At 47.8% G+C, this 17,737-nt stretch overlaps 2 protein-coding genes across 3 annotated transcripts in view; both read right to left on the reverse strand.

Annotated features, from left to right (window-relative positions):
• The window catches only part of ism1 (isthmin 1), a 94,278-nt gene extending 90,137 nt beyond the window's left edge, over window positions 1-4,141 (reverse strand). For both annotated transcript variants that reach the window (XR_010460646.1, XM_065007801.1), the window contains exon 1: window positions 3,903-4,141. Coding sequence is in view for 1 of the 2 variants with exons in the window: in XM_065007801.1 (XP_064863873.1) it covers window positions 3,903-4,043 (141 nt within the window). In the remaining variant the exon portion in view is untranslated. The remainder of the gene's footprint in view (window positions 1-3,902) is intronic.
• LOC135564040 (uncharacterized) overlaps window positions 4,049-17,737 on the reverse strand; it is a 21,380-nt gene continuing 7,691 nt past the window's right edge. Inside the window, exon 4 of the mRNA XM_065008449.1 lies at window positions 4,049-4,174. Coding sequence (XP_064864521.1) covers window positions 4,049-4,174 — 126 coding nt within the window. The remainder of the gene's footprint in view (window positions 4,175-17,737) is intronic.

Below are 17,737 nucleotides of genomic sequence, written 5' to 3' on the forward strand. Positions count from 1 at the left end.
AGCTGACAAGGTTCAAATCTGTTGTTCTGTGTAGGAGAGAGAGCGCTCTAACTGAACAGCTCTAACAGAAGGGCTCTAACAGAAGGGCTCCAACTGAAGGGCTCCAACTGAAGGGCTCCAACTGAAGGGCTCCAACTGAACAGCTCCAACTGAAGGGCTCCAACTGAAGGGCTCTAACAGAAGGGCTCTAACAGAAGGGCTCCAACTGAACAGCTCCAACTGAAGGGCTCCAACTGAACAGCTCCAACTGAAGGGTTCTAACTGAAGGGCTCCAACTGAAGGGCTCCAACTGAACAGCTCTAACTGAAGGGCTCCAACTGAAGGGCTCCAACTGAAGGGCTCTAACTGAAGGGCTCCAACTGAAGGGCTCTAACTGAAGGGCTCTAACTGAAGGGCTCCAACTGAAGGGCTCTAACTGAAGGGCTCTAACTGAACAGCTCTAACAGAAGGGCTCTAACAGAAGGGCTCCAACTGAACGGCTCCAATTGAAGGGCTCCAACTGAAGGGCTCCAACTGAACGGCTCCAACTGAAGGGCTCCAACTGAAGGGCTCCAACTGAAGGGCTCCAACTGAAGGGCTCCAACTGAAGGGCTCCAACTGAAGGGCTTACCAAGAAGACAGTGAATGTTTCTGAGTGGCAGAGTTACAGTTTTGACACAAATCTACTTGGTAAGAGCTGAAAATGGCTGTCTAGAAATGATCAACAACCAACTTGGCAGAACTTTAAGAATTTCTAAATGAATAAATGGGCAAATGTTGCACAATCCAGGTGAATTACCTGAAAGACTCACAGCCGTAATCGCTGCCAAAGGTGATTCTACGAAGTATTGACTCAGGGGTGAGAATACTTATGTAAATTAGATATTTCTGTAAAAAAAAATCCATAAATTTATAATTCTTGTGCAATTTATATCTATAGGCTACATTGAGGGTTATCTTTCACAGTTTTAACTGAATAAAAATATTTTGATTTATTTATTTAATTCATCTTTATTTAACTAGGAAAGTTCAGTTAAGAAGAAATTCTTATTTACAATGACGCCAACCCCGGCCAAACCCGGACGACGGCCTACCCCGGCCAACGGCCTACCCCGGCCAAACCCGGACGACGGCCTACCCCGGCCAACGGCCTACCCCGGCCAAACCCGGACGACGGCCTACCCCGGCCAACGGCCTACCCCGGCCAAACCCGGACGACGGCCTACCCCGGCCAAACCCGGACGACGGCCTACCCCGGCCAACGGCCTACCCCGGCCAAACCCGGACGACGGCCTACCCCGGCCAACGGCCTACCCCGGCCAAACCCGGACGACGGCCTACCCCGGCCAACGGCCTACCCCGGCCAAACCCGGACGACGGCCTACCCCGGCCAACGGCCTACCCCGGCCAAACCCGGACGACGGCCTACCCCGGCCAACGGCCTACCCCGGCCAAACCCGGACGACGGCCTACCCAGGCCAAACCCGGACGACGGCCTACCCAGGCCAAACCCGGACGACGGCCTACCCAGGCCAAACCCGGACGACGCTGGGCCAAACCCGGACGACGCTGGGCCAATCACCATCTCTCCAAAGAAGATACTAAATACAGTGAGTTTGTAAACATTCTTTGTGAAATGGGCTTTTAAACGATGTGAAATGGGCTTTTAAACGATGTGAAATGGGCTTTTAAACGATGTGAAATGGGCTTTTAAACGATGTGAAATGGGCTTTTAAACGATGTGAAATGGGCTTTTAAACGATGTGAAACTTTGAAATGTTTGATGCAATGTTCATTTTAAGCGTGGTTAAAAATTCACGAGCATCTGTATGATTGTAGCATGATAAACTAAAGAAAATATATATTTTTTTTTATTACATTGTTGATATTTATATGTTTACTTTATGAAATTACTAACATTAATAGACACAAAATACCAACAAATCTCAAAATGAATAAATAAATGGATAGATGTAATTTCAGCCTTTGGTGCCTGGCCTTAACTCCTGTGTGGTTAAAATGCCCAATCAATTTACAATGTACAAGGCAGCCAGTCTTCAACTTTTAACGGTTGAGCATTTTGTCGTGTCCTGTCGAGTCTGTTTTGCCCTGTAGTCGCTGGCAGTTTGGAAGACGTTGTTAAGGCCTCTAGAATTTTTATTTTTTTATTTTACCTTTATTTAACCAGGCAAGTCAGTTAAGAACAAATTCTTATTTTCAATGACGGCCTGGGAACAGTGGGTTAACTGCCTGTTCAGGGGCAGAACGACCTTGTCAGCTCGGGGGTTTGAACTCGCAACCTTCCGGTTACTAGTCCAACGCTCTAACCACTAGGCTACCCTGCCGCCCCTAGAATGGGCGAAGTGATATAAAAACACTAATTATTCATTAATACGCTGTAATGTGTAAACACTTTACCTAGCTAGCGCCAATAACTCGTAATAACAGGAAAATCGGTGAAATACAAAACCCCTTCCCTCAATGAATGAATGAAATTCATTAACTACGATTACAGTAGCAATTACTTGTCTTTTTTTTAATACAGTATAATACAGTCAATTTTACAGTATAGTACTGTGTGTCATTACACATTACTTGCTTTAATACCGTATATATATATATATATATATATAGTTGTACTGTAATATATATATATATAACAGGTGTTGTACTGTAATATGTAATATTAAATACAGAATGTTACTTGCCTGTAAATTGCTGTCAAACTCATAGTAACACCTTTACAATGTAGTCATTACCCCTTTACAATGTAGTCATTACCCCCTTTACAGTGTAGTCATTACTCCCTTTACAGTGTAGTCATTACCCCCTTTACAGTGTAGTCATTACCCCTTTACAATGTAGTCATTACTCCCTTTACAATGTAGTCATTACCCCTTTACAATGTAGTCATTACCCCCTTTACAATGTAGTCATTACTCCCTTTACAGTGTAGTCATTACTCCGTTTACAGTGTAGTCATTACCCCCTTTACAGTGTAGTCATTACTCCCTTTACAGTGTAGTCATTACCCCCTTTACAGTGTAGTCATTACTCCCTTTACAGTGTAGTCATTACTCCCTTTACAGTGTAGTCATTACTCCCTTTACAATGTAGTCATTACCCCTTTACAATGTAGTCATTACTCCCTTTACAATGTAGTCATTACTCCCTTTACAGTGTAGTCATTACCCCCTTTACAATGTAGTCATTACTCCCTTTACAATGTAGTCATTACTCCCTTTACAATGTAGTCATTACTCCCTTTACAACGTAGTCATTACTCCCTTTACAATGTAGTCATTACTCCCTTTACAGTGTAGTCATTACTCCCTTTACAGTGTAGTCATTACTCCCTTTACAACGTAGTCATTACCCCTTTACCGTGTAGTCATTACTCCCTTTACAGTGTAGTCATTACCCCTTTACAACGTAGCCATGACCCCTTTACAACGTAGTCATTACCCCTTTACAACATCGTCATTACCCCTTTACCGTGTAGTCATTACTCCCTTTACAGTGTAGTCATTACCCCTTTACAACGTAGCCATGACCCCTTTACAACGTAGTCATTACCCCTTTACAACATGGTCATTACCCCTTTACCGTGTAGTCATTACTCCCTTTACAGTGTAGTCATTACCCCTTTACAACGTAGCCATTACCCCTTTACAACGTAGTCATTACCCCTTTACAACATGGTCATTACCCCTTTACCGTGTAGTCATTACTCCCTTTACAACGTGGTCATTACCCCTTTACAACATGGTCATTACCCCTTTACCGTGTAGTCATTAGAGGTTTATTATTAGAGGTTTATTCCCAATTTTAAGCTCTAACCCCAAACTCAATAGCCGAAAGAGCCCCATCAATATATACTACAGGTTCTGATAGAATGACACCGATTAATAAATAGCACTCACCTCTGCGAGCAACGTATCCAGCTGATCCTGGCTCAAAGTCAAATTCCCTTGGTGCAAAGGGCTGCTCCGTAACACGGTGATATGTAAGGTAAGAAGTACAAGTCCTAAAAGCAACAAGAGTTCTGCCGCCAATCGAACCATCCTTTTCACCTGACCGGTCTTTGGTCCCTGCGGTGATGCAAGGGGTCCTCCGCCAGCTCCTCCCGCTGCAGACACTCCCAGCTCCGGATCCGCTGCGGGCGAGGAGCCGCAACACCACTTCGGAGCCACTTCTGGATTCAGAATGACAATTTTAAGGGGAAAGGGGTGGGGGGAAAGGAGAATAGAGGAATCAAGAAAAACAAATCGGTCAAAATGTCAAGTTTGGGACCACGTGGTTTATGTTCATGTTCATTAACGTCAGATCAAAGTCGGTGAAGAGCGGTCTTCAAGTGGAACAAAAAGTGGGTTCAGATTCAATGTGTAAAAACGATCAAAGTTAAAAAAGGTCCATTCAGCGAGGTTCAGGTTTCCTTTGGTATCCCCGTGAATGATATGCTTCTTCTATGTCGGAGTGGATCTCCAAAGTTATTTCTCCAAAATGCTGTCAGGGCGACTGTGTAAAACTGCCCATGGGTAAAGTAATGAAATAACTACGGAATTATTTGTTTGTTTGTTGCGCCCAACGTGTATACTATGTTTTAAAAAAAACATGTAGTCTTATCGCGTGTTGCACTCCAGGTAGAGTCTTCTATCAAGAGAGTTGCAGCCCCCGTTTCCGGCGCCACGTTCTCCACCTTTTTTTTTACCAGAATTAAACCTTTTCCTCGCCTTACAATCAAACCGTCTTGCTCTCTTCTCTCTCATCTGTGGTACGCAGGACTCCTTGGTTTTGATATTTTGGACACATTCTCCCTCCCGCCCATTATCTGGGCTATCATCTATCCAAAAGCGTCATATTGAATTCGCAGATGGAGATTAACGCGTTGGTGTGGTCCACCTTTGGCACACCATCACACCACCCAAAAAGTGGATCTCCCGGAAGAAGAAAAAACAACTAGTTTGAGGAGTTCTCCCTTTCAAGCACAACCGTTATCCATCCAGTCGCGAATCCAGACATGCTGCTGGCTATTCTCCGCAGTGTAAAACCAGTAGCCTTCCGATCCAAGCGTCAAGTGCGTCCCTCAGCTCTCACCGTGTCCAAAAAGTGTAAACCAAACGAGAGCCTGTCCACGCTGTATACACGCTGTTTTTCTCTCGCAGGACTCTCCTGTAGGCGAAAGTGTTTGTATACGCCCCTCTTCTGGTTTGCTGTCAAGCCCCCTCCCCTCCCCCCCACCCGTTTCTTAATTTAACCCTTTCTATCCTTTCAGCGCCGGTGACACGGGAGGCACGGTGGCAATGCAACTCAGCATGGCGCGGATAACATGCAAGCCACAGTCAACCCACTGGACACTCTGTAGCCCGGCATCTGCATATGTGCTCGATGTTATTGCATTAACTGATCATATTGACTTTAAAAGTGAAGATATTACAAATGATACATGATACATTGAAGCTATTATGCTAAGTTAGCAAAATGAATTGTGTCGCCAGCCTTCTAGGCTACAGTGGGTGACTGACTGACTCTGTTACTGCCAGGCTACAGTGGGTGAATGACTGACTCTGTTACTACCAGGCTACAGTGGGTGAGTGACTCTGTTACTACCAGGCTACAGTGGGTGACTGACTGACTCTGTTACTACCAGGCTACAGTGGGTGACTGACTGACTCTGTTACTGCCAGGCTACAGTGGGTGACTGACTGACTCTGTTACTGCCAGGCTACAGTGGGTGAATGACTGACTCTGTTACTACCAGGCTACAGTGGGTGAGTGACTCTGTTACTACCAGGCTACAGTGGGTGACTGACTGACTCTGTTACTGCCAGGCTACAGTGGGTGAATGACTGACTCTGTTACTGCCAGGCTACAGTGGGTGAATGACTGACTCTGTTACTGCCAGGCTACAGTGGGTGACTGACTCTGTTACTACCAGGCTACAGTGGGTGAATGACTGACTCTGTTACTGCCAGGCTACAGTGGGTGAATTACTCTGTTACTACCAGGCTACAGTGACTGACTGACTCTGTTACTGCCAGGCTACAGTGGGTGAATGACTGACTCTGTTACTGCCAGGCTACAGTGGGTGAATGACTGACTCTGTTACTGCCAGGCTACAGTGGGTGACTGACTCTGTTACTACCAGGCTACAGTGGGTGACTGACTCTGTTACTGCCAGGCTACAGTGGGTGAATGACTGACTCTGTTACTGCCAGGCTACAGTGGGTGACTGACTCTGTTACTACCAGGCTACAGTGGGTGACTGACTCTGTTACTACCAGGCTACAGTGGGTGACTGACTCTGTTACTACCAGACTACAGTGGGTGAATGACTGACTCTGTTACTACCAGGCTACAGTGGGTGAATGACTCTGTTACTGCCAGGCTACAGTGGGTGAATGACTCTGTTACTGCCAGGCTACAGTGGGTGAATGACTCTGTTACTACCAGGCTACAGTGGGTGAATGACTGACTCTGTTACTACCAGGCTACAGTGGGTGAATGACTCTGTTACTACCAGGCTACAGTGGGTGGGTGACTGACTCTGTTACTACCAGGCTACAGTGGGTGACTGACTGACTCTGTTACTGCCAGGCTACAGTGGGTGAATGACTGACTCTGTTACTGCCAGGCTACAGTGGGTGAATGACTCTGTTACTACCAGGCTACAGTGGGTGAATGACTGACTCTGTTACTGCCAGGCTACAGTGGGTGAATGACTCTGTTACTGCCAGGCTACAGTGGGTGAATGATTGACTCTGTTACTGCCAGGCTACAGTGGGTGAATGACTGACTCTGTTACTACCAGGCTACAGTGGGTGACTGACTCTGTTACTGCCAGGCTACAGTGGGTGAATGACTGACTCTGTTACTGCCAGGCTACAGTGACTGACTGACTCTGTTACTGCCAGGCTACAGTGGGTGAATGACTGACTCTGTTACTGCCAGGCTACAGTGGGTGAATGACTGACTCTGTTACTACCAGGCTACAGTGGGTGAATGACTGACTCTGTTACTGCCAGGCTACAGTGGGTGAATGACTGACTCTGTTACTGCCAGGCTACAGTGGGTGACTGACTGACTCTGTTACTGCCAGGCTACAGTGGGTGAATGACTGACTCTGTTACTACCAGGCTACAGTGGGTGAATGACTCTGTTACTACCAGGCTACAGTGGGTGAATGACTCTGTTACTACTGTGGGTACTGACCAGGCTACAGTGGTTGAATGACTGACTCTGTTACTGCCAGGCTACAGTGGGTGACTGACTCTGTTACTACCAGGCTACAGTGGGTGACTGACTCTGTTACTACCAGGCTACAGTGGGTGACTGACTCTGTTACTACCAGACTACAGTGGGTGAATGACTGACTCTGTTACTACCAGGCTACAGTGGGTGAATGACTCTGTTACTGCCAGGCTACAGTGGGTGAATGACTCTGTTACTGCCAGGCTACAGTGGGTGAATGACTCTGTTACTACCAGGCTACAGTGGGTGACTGACTGACTCTGTTACTGCCAGGCTACAGTGGGTGAATGACTGACTCTGTTACTGCCAGGCTACAGTGGGTGAATGACTGACTCTGTTACTGCCAGGCTACAGTGGGTGACTGACTCTGTTACTACCAGGCTACAGTGGGTGAATGACTGACTCTGTTACTGCCAGGCTACAGTGGGTGAATGTTACTGACTGACTGACTGACTCTGTTACTGCCAGGCTACAGTGGGTGAATGACTGACTCTGTTACTGCCAGGCTACAGTGGGTGAATGACTGACTCTGTTACTGCCAGGCTACAGTGGGTGACTGACTCTGTTACTACCAGGCTACAGTGGGTGAATGACTCTGTTACTACCAGGCTACAGTGGGTGACTGACTCTGTTACTGCCAGGCTACAGTGGGTGAATGACTGACTCTGTTACTGCCAGGCTACAGTGGGTGACTGACTCTGTTACTACCAGGCTACAGTGGGTGACTGACTCTGTTACTACCAGGCTACAGTGGGTGACTGACTCTGTTACTACCAGACTACAGTGGGTGAATGACTGACTCTGTTACTACCAGGCTACAGTGGGTGAATGACTCTGTTACTGCCAGGCTACAGTGGGTGAATGACTCTGTTACTGCCAGGCTACAGTGGGTGAATGACTCTGTTACTACCAGGCTACAGTGGGTGAATGACTGACTCTGTTACTACCAGGCTACAGTGGGTGAATGACTCTGTTACTACCAGGCTACAGTGGGTGGGTGACTGACTCTGTTACTACCAGGCTACAGTGGGTGACTGACTGACTCTGTTACTGCCAGGCTACAGTGGGTGAATGACTGACTCTGTTACTGCCAGGCTACAGTGGGTGAATGACTCTGTTACTACCAGGCTACAGTGGGTGAATGACTGACTCTGTTACTGCCAGGCTACAGTGGGTGAATGACTCTGTTACTGCCAGGCTACAGTGGGTGAATGATTGACTCTGTTACTGCCAGGCTACAGTGGGTGAATGACTGACTCTGTTACTACCAGGCTACAGTGGGTGACTGACTCTGTTACTGCCAGGCTACAGTGGGTGAATGACTGACTCTGTTACTGCCAGGCTACAGTGACTGACTGACTCTGTTACTGCCAGGCTACAGTGGGTGAATGACTGACTCTGTTACTGCCAGGCTACAGTGGGTGAATGACTGACTCTGTTACTACCAGGCTACAGTGGGTGAATGACTGACTCTGTTACTGCCAGGCTACAGTGGGTGAATGACTGACTCTGTTACTGCCAGGCTACAGTGGGTGACTGACTGACTCTGTTACTGCCAGGCTACAGTGGGTGAATGACTGACTCTGTTACTACCAGGCTACAGTGGGTGAATGACTCTGTTACTACCAGGCTACAGTGGGTGAATGACTCTGTTACTACCAGGCTACAGTGGGTGACTGACTCTGTTACTGCCAGGCTACAGTGGTTGAATGACTGACTCTGTTACTGCCAGGCTACAGTGGGTGACTGACTCTGTTACTACCAGGCTACAGTGGGTGACTGACTCTGTTACTACCAGGCTACAGTGGGTGACTGACTCTGTTACTACCAGACTACAGTGGGTGAATGACTGACTCTGTTACTACCAGGCTACAGTGGGTGAATGACTCTGTTACTGCCAGGCTACAGTGGGTGAATGACTCTGTTACTGCCAGGCTACAGTGGGTGAATGACTCTGTTACTACCAGGCTACAGTGGGTGAATGACTGACTCTGTTACTACCAGGCTACAGTGGGTGAATGACTCTGTTACTACCAGGCTACAGTGGGTGAATGACTGACTCTGTTACTACCAGGCTACAGTGGGTGACTGACTGACTCTGTTACTGCCAGGCTACAGTGGGTGAATGACTGGCTATGTTACTGCCAGGCTACAGTGGGTGAATGACTCTGTTACTACCAGGCTACAGTGGGTGAATGACTGACTCTGTTACTGCCAGGCTACAGTGGGTGAATGACTCTGTTACTGCCAGGCTACAGTGGGTGAATGACTGACTCTGTTACTGCCAGGCTACAGTGGGTGACTGACTCTGTTACTGCCAGGCTACAGTGGGTGAATGACTGACTCTGTTACTGCCAGGCTACAGTGGGTGAATGACTGACTCTGTTACTACCAGGCTACAGTGGGTGACTGACTCTGTTACTGCCAGGCTACAGTGGGTGAATGACTGACTCTGTTACTGCCAGGCTACAGTGACTGAATGACTGTTACTGCCAGGCTACTCTGTTAGTGGGTGAATGACTGACTCTGTTACTACCAGGCTACAGTGGGTGAATGACTGACTCTGTTACTGCCAGGCTACAGTGGGTGAATGACTGACTCTGTTACTGCCAGGCTACAGTGGGTGACTGACTGACTCTGTTACTGCCAGGCTACAGTGGGTGAATGACTGACTCTGTTACTACCAGGCTACAGTGGGTGAATGACTCTGTTACTACCAGGCTACAGTGGGTGACTGACTCTGTTACTGCCAGGCTACAGTGGGTGAATGACTGACTCTGTTACTGCCAGGCTACTGACTCTGTTACTGCCAGGCTACAGTGGGTGAATGACTGACTCTGTTACTGCCAGGCTACAGTGGGTGACTGACTGACTCCGTTACTACCAGGCTACAGTGGGTGAATGACTGACTCTGTTACTACCAGGCTACAGTGGGTGACTGACTGACTCTGTTACTGCCAGGCTACAGTGGGTGACTGACTGACTCTGTTACTGCCAGGCTACAGTGGGTGACTGACTCTGTTACTACCAGGCTACAGTGGGTGACTGACTCTGTTACTACCAGGCTACAGTGGGTGACTGACTGACTCTGTTACTACCAGGCTACAGTGGGTGAATGACTGACTCTGTTACTGCTAGGCTACAGTGGGTGACTGACTCTGTTACTACCAGGCTACAGTGACTGAATGACTCTGTTACTGCCAGGCTACAGTGGGTGACTGACTGACTCTGTTACTACCAGGCTATAGTGGGTGACTGACTGACTCTGTTACTACCAGGCTACAGTGGGAGACTGACTGACTCTGTTACTGCCAGACTACAGTGGGTGACTGACTGACTCTGTTCCTGCCAGGCTACAGTGGGTGACTGACTGACTCTGTTACTGCCAGGCTACAGTGGGTGAATGACTGACTCTGTTACTACCAGGCTACAGTGGGTGAATGACTGACTCTGTTACTGCCAGGCTACAGTGGGTGAATGACTGACTCTGTTACTGCCAGGCTACAGTGGGTGAATGACTGACTCTGTTACTACCAGGCTACAGTGGGTGACTGACTCTGTTACTACCAGGCTACAGTGGGTGACTGACTGACTCTGTTACTACCAGGCTACAGTGGGTGACTGACTCTGTTACTACCAGGCTACAGTGGGTGACTGACTCTGTTACTACCAGGCTACAGTGGGTGACTGACTCTGTTACTACCAGGCTACAGTGGGTGACTGACTCTGTTACTGCCAGGCTACAGTGGGTGAATGACTGACTCTGTTACTGCCAGGCTACAGTGGGTGACTGACTCTGTTACTACCAGGCTACAGTGACTGACTGACTCTGTTACTGCCAGGCTACAGTGGGTGAATGACTCTGTTACTACCAGGCTACAGTGGGTGACTGACTCTGTTACTACCAGGCTACAGTGGGTGACTGACTCTGTTACTACCAGGCTACAGTGGGTGAATGACTCTGTTACTACCAGGCTACAGTGGGTGACTGACTCTGTTACTACCAGGCTACAGTGGGTGACTGACTCTGTTACTACCAGGCTACAGTGACTGACTGACTCTGTTACTGCCAGGCTACAGTGGGTGAATGACTCTGTTACTACCAGGCTACAGTGGGTGACTGACTCTGTTAATACCAGGCTACAGTGGGTGACTGACTCTGTTACTACCAGGCTACAGTGGGTGAATGACTGACTCTGTTACTACCAGGCTACAGTGGGTGACTGACTCTGTTACTACCAGGCTACAGTGGGTGACTGACTCTGTTACTACCAGGCTACAGTGGGTGAATGACTGACTCTGTTACTACCAGGCTACAGTGGGTGACTGACTCTGTTACTGCCAGGCTACAGTGGGTGAATGACTCTGTTACTACCAGGCTACAGTGGGTGACTGACTCTGTTACTACCAGGCTACAGTGGGTGAATGACTGACTCTTTTACTACCAGGCTACAGTGGGTGACTGACTCTGTTACTGCCAGGCTACAGTGGGTGAATGACTGTTACTACCAGGCTACAGTGGGTGACTGACTCTGTTACTACCAGGCTACAGTGGGTGAATGACTGACTCTGTTACTACCAGGCTACAGTGGGTGACTGACTCTGTTACTACCAGGCTACAGTGGGTGAATGACTGACTCTGTTACTGCCAGGCTACAGTGGGTGAATGACTGACTCTGTTACTGCCAGGCTACAGTGGGTGAATGACTGACTCTGTTACTGCCAGGCTACAGTGGGTGAATGACTGACTCTGTTACTACCAGGCTACAGTGACTGACTGACTCTGTTACTGCCAGGCTACAGTGACTGACTGACTCTGTTACTACCAGGCTACAGTGACTGACTGACTCTGTTACTACCAGGCTACAGTGGGTGACTGACTCTGTTACTGCCAGGCTACAGTGGGTGAATGACTGACTCTGTTACTGCCAGGCTACAGTGGGTGACTGACTCTGTTACTACCAGGCTACAGTGGGTGACTGACTCTGTTACTGCCAGGCTACAGTGGGTGAATGACTGACTCTGTTACTGCCAGGCTACAGTGGGTGACTGACTCTGTTACTACCAGGCTACAGTGACTGACTGACTCTGTTACTGCCAGGCTACAGTGGGTGAATGACTCTGTTACTACCAGGCTACAGTGGGTGACTGACTCTGTTACTGCCAGGCTACAGTGGGTGAATGACTCTGTTACTACCAGGCTACAGTGGGTGACTGACTCTGTTACTGCCAGGCTACAGTGGGTGAATGACTGACTCTGTTACTGCCAGGCTACAGTGGGTGACTGACTCTGTTACTACCAGGCTACAGTGGGTGACTGACTCTGTTACTGCCAGGCTACAGTGGGTGAATGACTGACTCTGTTACTGCCAGGCTACAGTGGGTGACTGACTCTGTTACTACCAGGCTACAGTGGGTGAATGACTGACTCTGTTACTGCCAGGCTACAGTGGGTGAATTACTGACTCTGTTACTACCAGGCTACAGTGGGTGAATGACTGACTCTGTTACTGCCAGGCTACAGTGGGTGAATGACTGACTCTGTTACTGCCAGGCTACAGTGGGTGAATGACTGACTCTGTTACTACCAGGCTACAGTGGGTGACTGACTCTGTTACTACCAGGCTACAGTGACTGACTGACTCTGTTACTACCAGGCTACAGTGGGTGACTGACTGACTCTGTTACTGCCAGGCTACCGTGGGTGACTGAATGACTCTGTTACTGCCAGGCTACAGTGGGTGAATGACTCTGTTACTGCCAGGCTACAGTGGGTGAATGACTGACTCTGTTACTGCCAGGCTACAGTGGGTGACTGACTGACTCTGTTACTGCCAGGCTACAGTGGGTGAATGACTGACTCTGTTACTGCCAGGCTACAGTGGGTGAATGACTGACTCTGTTACTGCCAGGCTACAGTGGGTGACTGACTCTGTTACTACCAGGCTAAATTGGGTGAATGACTGACTCTGTTACTACCAGGCTACAGTGGGTGACTGACTGACTCTGTTACTACCAGGCTACAGTGGGTGACTGACTGACTCTGTTACTGCCAGGCTACAGTGGGTGAATGACTGACTCTGTTACTACCAGGCTACAGTGGGTGACTGACTGACTCTGCTATTTGCATGTGTGTCTATATCCTGCTCTTCTGCACGCCACCGAATGGTGTGGCTGCTTTGCACCTCAGCAAGACAAATGGTGTGTGAGAAGCTGATCACCTTTCAAGCACTTTGTTTGTTTATTGCCTTCTTCAAAGGACCGGGCCACTGTGGTGTCAGGTTGTATAGCCAGTAGGATCTCCTTTCAGTTCCCGATAGCACACTTCCCTAAAACAAATGGTCACTTTAACAGACCGTGCGGAAGGCTCACTTTATGTAGGCTACTCAGGCATCTTGTTTTCTATTCTATTCTCATGCTTCCTTGATACAGTCTAGTCCATATAAACATCTTGTTTTCTATTTTATTCTCATGCTTCCTTGATACAAGTCTAGTCCATATACACATCTTGTTTTCTATTCTATTCTCATGCTTCCTTGATACAAGTCTAGTCCATATACACATCGTGTATATCTATGATCTAGCCATTTTTTGTCGCTCTCTGATGGAAAGTTGGGCCCCAGATTATACACTTGTTTAAAAGGCCAGGTTCCACCTCATCAAATATGTCCCACTAGATTCTGCCCCTCTCTAGCCACCCTTTATAAATCCTTGCCTTAGTTATCTGTTGTAATCTCTCTTTCTGCTATAGGCCCAGCTTTCTCAAACATGTAGCCTATGATACCTCCATACAGCCTCCTGTCTCCTCCGCTGCTCCACCTATAGTACCTCCATGCAGCCTCCTGTCTCCTCTGTTGCTCCACCTATAGTACCTCCATGCAGCCTCCTGTCTCCTCTGCTGCTCCACCTATAGTACCTCCATGCAGCCTCCTGTCTCCTCTGCTGCTCCACCTATAGTACCTCCATGCAGCCTCCTCCTCTGCTGCTCCACCTATAGTACCTCCATGCAGCCTCCTGTCTCCTCTGCTGCTCCACCTATAGTACCTCCATGCAGCCTCCTGTCTCCTCTGCTGCTCCACCTATAGTACCTCCCTACAGCCTCCTGTCTCCTCTGCTGCTCCACCTATAGTACCTCCATGCAGCCTCCTCCTCTGCTGCTCCACCTATAGTACCTCCATGCAGCCTCCTGTCTCCTCTGCTGCTCCACCTATAGTACCTCCCTACAGCCTCCTGTCTCCTCTGCTGCTCCACCTATAGTACCTCCATGCAGCCTCCTGTCTCCTCTGTTGCTCCACCTATAGTACCTCCATGCAGCCTCCTGTCTCCTCTGCTGCTCCACCTATAGTACCTCCATGCAGCCTCCTCCTCTGCTGCTCCACCTATAGTACCTCCATGCAGCCTCCTGTCTCCTCTACTGCTCCACCTATAGTACCTCCATGCAGCCTCCTCCTCTGCTGCTCCACCTATAGTACCTCCATGCAGCCTCCTGTCTCCTCTACTGCTCCACCTATAGTACCTCCATGCAGCTTCCTGTCTCCCCTGCTGCTCCACCTATAGTACCTCCATACAGCCTCCTGTCTCCTCTACTGCTCCACCTATAGTACCTCCATGCAGCCTCCTGTCTCATCTGCTGCTCCACCTATAGTACCTCCATGCAGCCTCCTCCTCTGCTGCTCCACCTATAGTACCTCCATGCAGCTTCCTGTCTCCTCTGCTGCTCCACCTATAGTACCTCCATGCAGCCTCCTCCTCTGCTGCTCCACCTATAGTACCTCCATGCAGCCTCCTGTCTCCTCTGCTGCTCCACCTATAGTACCTCCATGCAGCCTCCTGTCTCCTCTGCTGCTCCACCTATAGTACCTCCATGCAGCCTTCTGTCTCATCTGCTGCTCCACCTATAGTACCTCCATGCAGCCTCCTCCTCTGCTGCTCCACCTATAGTACCTCCATGCAGCTTCCTGTCTCCTCTGCTGCTCCACCTATAGTACCTCCATGCAGCCTCCTCCTCTGCTGCTCCACCTATAGTACCTCCATGCAGCCTCCTCCTCTGCTGCTCCACCTATAGTACCTCCATGCAGCCTCCTGTCTCCTCTGCTGCTCCACCTATAGTACCTCCCTACAGCCTCCTGTCTCCCCTGCTGCTCCACCTATAGTACCTCCATACAGCCTCCTGTCTCCTCTGCTGCTCCACCTATAGTACCTCCATGCAGCCTCCTGTCTCCTCTGCTGCTCCACCTATAGTACCTCCATGCAGCCTCCTCCTCTGCTGCTCCACCTATAGTACCTCCATGCAGCCTCCTGTCTCCTCTGCTGCTCCACCTATAGTACCTCCATGCAGCCTCCTGTCTCCTCTGCTGCTCCACCTATAGTACCTCCATGCAGCCTCCTCCTCTGCTGCTCCACCTATAGTACCTCCATGCAGCCTCCTGTCTCCTCTGCTGCTCCACCTATAGTACCTCCATGCAGCCTCCTGTCTCCTCTGCTGCTCCACCTATAGTACCTCCATGCAGCCTCCTGTGTCCTCTGCTGCTCCACCTATAGTACCTCCATGCAGCCTCCTCCTCTGCTGCTCCACCTATAGTACCTCCATGCAGCCTCCTGTGTCCTCTGCTGCTCCACCTATAGTAGCTAATAGAACACAAACTAACTCCTTAACCCACAATAGAAAACAAACTAAATTAACGCACAATACAACACAAACTAACTCCTTAACCCACAATACAACACAAACTAACTCCTTAACCCACAATAGAACACAAACTAACTCCTTAACCCACAATAGAACACAAACTAACTCCTAAACCCACAATAGAACACAAACTAACTCCTTAACCCACAATAGAAAACAAACTAACTCCTTAACCCACAATAGAAAACAAACTAACTCCTTAACCCACAATAGAACACAAACTAACTCCTTAACCCACATTAGAACACAAACTAACTCCTTAACCCACAATACAACACAAACTAACTCCTTAACCCACAATACAACACAAACTAACTCTTTAACCCACAATAGAACACAAACTAACTCCTTAACCCACAATAGAACACAAACTAACTCTTTAACCCACAATAGAACACAAACTAACTCCTTAACCCACAATACAACACAAACTAACTCCTTAACCCACAATAGAACACAAACTAACTCTTTAACCCACAATAGAACACAAACTAACTCCTTAACCCACAATACAACACAAACTAACTCCTTAACCCACAATAGAACACAAACTAACTCCTTAACCCACAATAGAAAACAACCTAACTCCTTAACCCACAATACAACACAAACTAACTCCTTAACCCACAATAAAACACAAACTAACTCCTTAACCCACAATAGAACACAAACTAACTCTTTAACCCACAATAGAACACAAACTAACTCCTTAACCCACAATGGAACACAAACAAACTCCTTAACCCACAATAGAACACAAACTAACTCCTTAACCCACAATACAACACAAACTAACTCCTTAACCCACAATACAACACAAACTAACTATTTAACCCACAATAGAACACAAACTAACTCCTTAACCCACATCAGAACACAAACTAACTCCTTAAACCCTCCTTAACTAACCTCTACGGGAACGGTGGTCCCTCCTCGGGAGGGTTGAGCTAACGTGCGCTAGTGTGATTAGCATGAGGTTCTAAGTAACACAAACATTGTTAGAGGGATGTAGACATGTCTGATATGGGCAGAAAGCTTAAATTACTGTTGTTCTAACTGCACAGTCCAATTTACAGTAGCTATTACTGTCTATATTATTATCTATTTTTAAGGAGGGTTAAAGTTAGTTTCTGTTCTGTTTTGAAGAATGGTTTAAGGAGTTTGTTGTGACCTTGCAGTCAGAATAGAGGAGCAGTTTGCAGCTGTGGAACAGATGAGAAGGTGTTTGACTCAAAAGACAGACCAGAGCATTAGATCAGGGACGGTAACTGTATGTGTGTGTGTGTGTGTGTGTGTGTGTGTGTGTGTGTGTGTGTGTCAAATAAAATGTTATTTGTCAAATGCTTTGTAAACAACAGGTGTAGTTTAACAGTGAAATGCCTCCCAACAATCCAGAGAGAAACAAAGAGAAATAGTAGAAAAATAATAACACCGGGAATAAATACACGAAGAGTAACGACAACTTGACTATATGCAGTGGCAAGGAAAAGTATGTGAACCCTTTGGAATTACCTGCATTTCTGCAGAAATTGGTGATAACATTCGATCTGATCTTCATTTTAATCGCAGCAACAGACAAACACAGTCCACTTGAACTCATAAGACACAAACAATTATATGGCAACAATAAACTCAACCAAACGTTTTCTGTAGTTGCGGATCAAACATCAAGGCTTTTAGAGATACTTCTGTAACCCTTTTCCATCTTTATGCAAGTCAACTATTCTTAATCTTAGGTCTTCTGAGATCTCTTTTGTTCGAGGCATGGTTCACATCAGGCAATGCTTCTTGTGAATAGCAAACTCACATTTTGTGAGT

This window comes from Oncorhynchus nerka, linkage group LG23 (genome assembly GCF_034236695.1).
Source record: "Oncorhynchus nerka isolate Pitt River linkage group LG23, Oner_Uvic_2.0, whole genome shotgun sequence".
Taxonomy (NCBI): domain Eukaryota; kingdom Metazoa; phylum Chordata; class Actinopteri; order Salmoniformes; family Salmonidae; genus Oncorhynchus; species Oncorhynchus nerka.